At 42.0% G+C, this 7,033-nt stretch overlaps 1 protein-coding gene across 1 annotated transcript; it reads right to left on the bottom strand.

The window, feature by feature from the left end:
• Positions 1–5,267: 5,267 nt before the first annotated feature.
• Positions 5,268–5,861, bottom strand: LOC136974348 (uncharacterized). The gene is made up of 2 exons (XM_067269202.1): positions 5,820–5,861; positions 5,268–5,699 (listed from the first exon to the last, which is right to left on the bottom strand). The coding sequence occupies exons 1-2, from the start codon at positions 5,859–5,861 to the stop codon at positions 5,268–5,270; spliced, it is 474 nt and encodes a 157-aa protein (XP_067125303.1).
• Between the last annotated feature and the right edge of the window lie 1,172 nt (positions 5,862–7,033).

Below are 7,033 nucleotides of genomic sequence, written 5' to 3'. Positions count from 1 at the left end.
TTAACTTCTTCTTCTTAGTACGGTTTCATATGGAGATTATAGCCTTTGCGGCTCAAAAATTAACTTTTCGAGCTGCTTTCAAATTTACATAAGCCACTACTTCCCTCGACAAAAGTATGAGGTAGTCCTATCGTCCGATCGTACGGTAGGTGAATTAAAAATAATTTATTTAGTGTTATTAAACATCCTATAAATACTTTTAAACAGTTTAATTTGTTTATTTAATTTTGCTGGTAACCCTCGATGTTAAATGTAGCCGCCATTTTTTCAACAAATTTCGCGTGAGTCAATGCGCAACGTTCACTGAATCACGTGATGTTGTGAACGAGCGCCGCAAGGTCTTTTACTTGGACTTACAAACATCAAACGTGTACTTCTGCTTGCCGTACAAGTTTAACGTTTGTACTTGCGCCTCAACCTCTCTATTGTTTGTAAATACTTTAATAATCATTATTTTAATAAAATACGTCATAACTTTAACCACAAACACAAAAAATAAAGAAGTTTAAACCGATCGTCTACTCGCCATTCTAGACTTAGAAAACGTCATTATCGATCGTATAGAATTGCCAGATGACGGCGGACTTCCGTCCGCCGTTCACGTTTTGGGCTGAATACGTGCACCTCAGCTTATTATATCCATTATTGAAAAATAAACACCCATATTTGGTTTGTTAACTGTACACATACTTTGCTTTTTGTCCAGTACATCAACTGACAAAGCTTATGGCTTGGATATAACGAACTACCTCGAGATTTGAAGAACGTAAACGTTTTCTCTGGTGCATCGTCTTGAGGTTTTGCTGTCAATATATTTTCATTCATCACAACCAAATAATGGCAGTAGAGAATAAACAATGTAACCTCCTAAATAGTGTAGAATAAACTTAAATGTTTTTGGTGCAAAATATTCATAATCTAATAATTCACTATCAATATGATCTCCATAGGACAGGCTCGGATTACAAAGCAAATTTTGTAATGTTCTTCCAGTTGTACATCGAAGTGTTTATCTTGCAAATCTAATGATTAATTGTATAATGTATCTTTATCAATCTTAATGTATTTATAAGGGAAGGTGGGCTACAGAAAGATAATTAAGATTTTAGATATTTACTGCTCAACAAAGCCATGGTTATGTATACAATAAAAAGTTGTTTAGATCCTAATAAAAAGACATTACAGTTACAATGGCTACAGTGTATTCTACGTAGCTTGCTCTTCAATGTGATAAAAGTTTAATGTTGTTGTTTGGAGCTATAGGATACAATAAGGTTACGACTATGCAGATACGAGCGAGCGAGAAGAGATAAATATCAAACCCTGCCAGATATGTGCGAGAACCAGAAACTTGCTCTCGCCAACGAGATTTTTTGTTTTTCCATGGTTTTCATTTGCGAGAACTATCGCTCGCAACCTCGCGCGCGCTACTATAGTCGCATCCTAAATCTTTTCTATTCCTTCAAGATTAGATAACAAATATATTATCTTTGGTATTATGTTTTCGTGAGCTCCACCTAATGGTTTTTCATTTGTTGTTAGACATTGCGTTGATTGTTTTTGAGGTACAGACTTACTAATGTACTGTACAGTACATAGCACAGTTACATGACATAGATATGTTTTTGTAAAATTACGGCAAACACAACACTTGAGCGACCTGCCTAGGGGGCTTTCCGGGGTCTTTATAAGAGTAACTGGCCTCTATTCGGGCATTACAGACATGGAGAAAACACGGATAATCGTCCACCTCCATCGTTCGGGTGAGGCGCGAACCCACCACCGAACACCCAATGTTCAGCGAACGAAACCGCTTGGCCACTGGTGGGCCACTTTGATGGATATGCATCTGACGTAAATGCCCTGCGATATCGTGAAATTTCTACTTTCTCTCCATTTATAACATGAGAGTAGATTTTTAAAATATATTTACTTGTAAAATGTACGTCACAAACGTAACATTTACTTGTTAGCATCTTGTCGTCTCGCGGAATGCATCGCATCCACGCTTCAATCTTATCGCTAGGAACACAGAAGAAATGTCTCTTCTCGTTTGATGACATATCCTGCCTTGCATCCTGGCACAAAACATGCTGGCATTTTTACGTAGCGTAGGAAAAATAACTACAGTCGACTCCGCATAAGTCGACACCCGGATAACTCGTCACTCGTCGGTTACGTAGTCAATTTTTTGTGGTCCCGGCCGACTTACATAGACATTAATGTTATTAACCTTAAAAAACTCGGTTTACTCAACATCGTTTAACTCGCCACCACTGGATAAATCAACATACTTTTTTGTTTCACTTTTTAGAATTCTGATAAGTCGACTCCCCCCCCCCGAAAAATGAGTTCACACCACACAACTTATTGTACAGTGTGGACTCATTTTTTCAGGAGGGGAGTCGACTTATCAGACGTCAAAAAAGTGTGAAACAGAAAAAGTATGTTGATTTATCCAGTGGTGACGAGTTAAACGATGTCGAGAAAACCGAGTTTTTTAACATTAACAGTGGCGTGCCGTCATTGGAAGCGGTGGATGCGCCGCTTCCCTTGTATTTTCTAAAATATAAATTCATATTGGGCGATTATTTTCATATTTGAACGTACAGGAGGGTCTAATGATGTGTTCACTTGTTTATAATCGATCAGCGCAAATCGCAACCGTCAATCTCGTAACGGTCAAATCGTAACGGTCAACTCTTTGATAACAGGTGCGTGTCTGGGAATTGTAACGGATAAGTTACGGCGGCGCTGATCGATTATAAACAAGTGAACACATCATTAGACCCTCCTGTACTTTCAATCAATTAAAATTAATATTTTATTATAACCACATTTTGTATTTTATTACAAATTTCTATACTATGTGTATTCTAAATTTCTATACATGTGAAAAAAACCCGATAAGATTGCTATTGTATATTCGAATATCAGCGGAGGAATGGAAGCGCTGTGTTGTCGAAACCGGATCAGCTTCCAAGCAGCCAGATTATAGGCATTGGCGCATGCATTTTACAGAGCACCAACCTGTTTAGCCGGTGGAAGCTACACAGGGTACGGAGCTATCTGACTAAATGAATTGTTTTAGATTTAAAAAGTAAAGAGCATTCAATGTTATTTTTATGTACGTTTTTTTTGCAAAGTTATATTTGATTATAATTTTCTTTTAGTTATACTGTAATTATATTGACAGATTTTCAAACAAAATCTTTAAAATTTTCATCACTTTTACATGTTAATAATTTTAATATTATAAAAAACAATTTTTCCAAGCGTGTTTTAATTCTTTGAATTAAGTAAATTTTATGGGAAATTTTTTTATTTATCTAAATTACGTAGCGAATCGCAATATTTATATTCGTGTCCGGACTGTATTGACAAGTAACTCTTAGACATATAAAGTATTATAATTAATGACGATCCGAACAAAGACGTGCTAAAAGAATTATATGATTTAATATCATTAATTTTTACGGTACCATCTACCGATGGGCCTGCTGAGCGAAATTTTTCGACCTGGAAGCAAATTCATACATTGGCCAGGAACACTCACTCGGTCAGAGGAAAAATTGTCGTCGCTATTTTGATTGAAAGAGAGCTTTCAAATACATTGATGGAGTCGACGACCAGCGACTTTTATGATAAAGTAATTAACGACTTTGCGGAAAAAATCGCCGAATAAAGTTAGTTTATAAAAAATTAAAAAAACAAGTTTTTCTATTATTGTTTGTATCATATCAATTTGTATTATTTATATTTTAGAACTAAAATACATAAATTGTTTATTTTTGCCATTTCCAGTATTTGTTTAAAACTTTTATGGAAATGTCATGTACCGAACAGGTCTGACCCGTCACGAAAGACGCGAAAAACGGTTAATTTAGAGAAAAATTTATTAGTTTAAAAAAACAGGTAAAAATCGTTTGTTGTCGAACACCCATTGTTTATATCAAACTGCCAGGCAGAAACCATAAATCGCGAGAAGAAAGTCGTCCTATGATCGGTGGAAGATCGAATTCGTCTTCGATTTTGACTTTTCTCGCACTCCAGATAAGTCTCGTTACGCTTAGTAACCAGGGACCAACCACTCGGAAAGCGTGATTGAGGGAGAATGACCAATCAAATGGACGAAAGAAAGAACGGAGATTAATATAATCCCTGACAATCGAGGACACCCGGCGCTTGGTTAACGTTCCGAATAACCATAACGCCGTGTGTCAACGCGCAAAAAAAAAAAAAAAAAAAAAAAAAATCAGTTTCTTGTCTATTTGCCAACCTGTAACCCGTGCCACTTCGGACTTACAAGTTAGACTGTGTCCCCGACGCCAACGGACGAAGTCTCCCAGTGCCTTACAGACTTGTCAACACCAATGTTCCGGGGCCACCTTCGATCGACCTTCAAAGAACCACATCGACGCCCAGGACGTCCGAACGGTTGATTGTCCTAAAGCAAACTATTTTGTGTACATAGTGTATGTTTATTTTATGTTAAAATAAACGGTTTTTGTCAGATACTTGTGGTTTTTGTCTTCCGCCACCACACATGTACGAATGGACCCTACCTCATAAAGCAAACTCTTGCCCTGCCCCACCAAATGGCACCACAGGGTTAGAAGAGACTATGCCTTAATCATGGGCTTGGTCTCATACCATATGGTAGTCTTGGACATCTTTTTGTTGGACCACCGGGTACTTCTTTTGGGCTCCCATCCGTTCCCTTAGGTCCAACGCTCTAACTTTGGCATAACTTTTGTATATATGCAGCTTGTACTGCATTTTAGCTTTGCTCTGTCGTTTAGCTCACTTATTTCATACCTTACAACGTTCAGACATCAGACAGCGGGGTACTCCTCCCTACAAGAAGGAAGCACCCTGCCCAGTGCGTCCACTGAGCTTATAGATCAAGTAGATTAATTACCCTTACCATCAATTCCTTTAGTCTCTTTAGGTTTCCTTTACTAGCTGCCAGCGTTCTAAGCACTTGTTCAGGGGCATACTCCAGTTGACCTGGTCGGCCCCTAGGCGGAAGTCCTTAGTTAGAGGACAGTCAAGCACATAGTGTCTCGCGTCTCCGCGAGGACACCCACAGGAGCAGCTACCATCTCCTTGTCCGAACTTGAACTAGAAGTGGGGAAACCTCCCGTGTCCGGTCAATATTTGCGTTTTACACCAGCACAAGCTCACTGAGGTAAGGCTAACGTTAGGCACGAAGGCGTAGGTTGGCCTACCTACCACACTCTGAGTCCAGCTCTCTTGCCAGTGTTTCATTGATCACTGCAGTAGAGTACCTTTAAGTATGTTGTCGAGGGTTCCACCGTCCTCGTTACAAATGGGCCCCTGGCCCCCGCCTTGACCAGTTGGTCGGCACGCTCGTTACCCAGGATCCCGATGTGGCCTCGGACCCATCTCAAAGCAACGTGTCGTTCGTGCTTTGCCCTTAGTACCCTATTTCTGATCTCCTGTACCAACTCGTCTCTGTGGTATCCGTCGCTTAAAGCCTGAAGCGATGACTGGCTGTCTGAGTAAACCGTGACCAGCTCTGGGCCTGGATATTCTAAGACCCACTGGGATGCCCCCGCGACGGCCACCAGCTCTGCCTGGAACACTAACGCCTCCTCGTTCAGTCTGACTAACTGACAATGCACTTCTACTCCATCAGAGAAGACGCAGTATGCAGCTCCTACTAAGTTACCGTCCTTTGAGCCATCGGTGTATATTTCAACGCCGATATGTATCGGTTCACCGACATCCCAGTCGAGTCCAATTCAATAGGCCAGATGGATCTTTAGCACGTTTGTCTGACGTCTAAGTCTGACCAGGTACATCTGATTACAATGCTTTGCCTCGATGCTCTCCATAGTTGTCCTGTAGAAGGCTGCCTCTTGGCTTACCACCAAAGGCAACGGGAGCAGCCCGGCCAAGACTAGGGCCGTCTCCGTAGACACAGTTCAGTACTCCCTAATGATCCGCAAAGCAGCGGCTCTCTGGATTGTTAGCAGAGTCCTGTTCTGTTTGACATTGGCAGAATCTTTCCACCACACCCCACAGGCATAGCAGATAACACGCTCTACACTCATCTTGTAGATAGATCGAAGCGCTTCCCCGCTTAGCCTGTAGTCCTGTCTAGTTAATCTCGATAGTGCCGCTATCGTAAGGTTTGTTCTTTCCCGAACACTCCTCAGATGTGGCATCCAACATAGTGTCTAGTCGATGATAACACCGAGTTACTTTAGCTCATTCACCCTTCTGATGGGGTTGCCCCGAATCCGGTATATTGGTCGGCGAGCCAACACACCAGTCCGGGCCACCATCAAGGCCTCCGATTTTTCGGGGCTGAAGGACAGCTTATGCAGCTCTCCCCAGCGAACGAGTCATTCTATGGCTTCGTTGCCACAAGTCTCCATCCTGCTTTGGCTGTAGCCAGCAACTACTAACAACAGATCGTCAGCATATGCTTGCAGCTGGACTTCGTCTGGTAGGACTAGTCGCAGCGCTGTGTCTGCTAGAACGTTCCATAGAAGAGGCCCAATACAGGACTTCTGCGGACAGACCCTTTCCAGTATCCTCTCATACCTATTGCTCGGTGTCTCGTAAACTACACAGCGGTTACTCAGGAAACTCCTGGTAAGTGCAACGAGGGTGGTCGGCAAGTTTGCCTTTTGCAGTTCATCCACGATGGACGGCCACCAACACGTTGTCAAAGCGGCCGGATGACTGAGCGGTCAAGGTGGCAGCCTACCACTCTGGGGGACCCGGGATCGAATCCGAACGGGTCGAAAAATCCCCAGGAATTTTTCAGGGGGTGGTCCATTCGGATATGTCGGGCCCGTCCCTCACCATCTGGTTGCCCTATTGTGGGCTTGGCCAAACCCATAATGGGCCTACTAAAAGAGGCCCTCTTAGTGCCCACAGGGCGGAAAGGTTAAAAAAAAAGACGTTGTCGAATGCCCCCTCAACGTCCATTGAAACAAGCAACGTATGGAGGCCCTGCAGGCGATTCTGGCAAACCAGATCAATCGCTCGGTGTAGT

Source organism: Centruroides vittatus, unplaced genomic scaffold (genome assembly GCF_030686945.1).
Source record: "Centruroides vittatus isolate TY-2023 unplaced genomic scaffold, ASM3068694v2 contig_347, whole genome shotgun sequence".
Taxonomy (NCBI): Eukaryota; Metazoa; Arthropoda; class Arachnida; order Scorpiones; family Buthidae; genus Centruroides; species Centruroides vittatus.
Note: the sequence above shows the minus strand (reverse complement) of the source record. Positions and strands in the feature narration are given on the sequence as shown.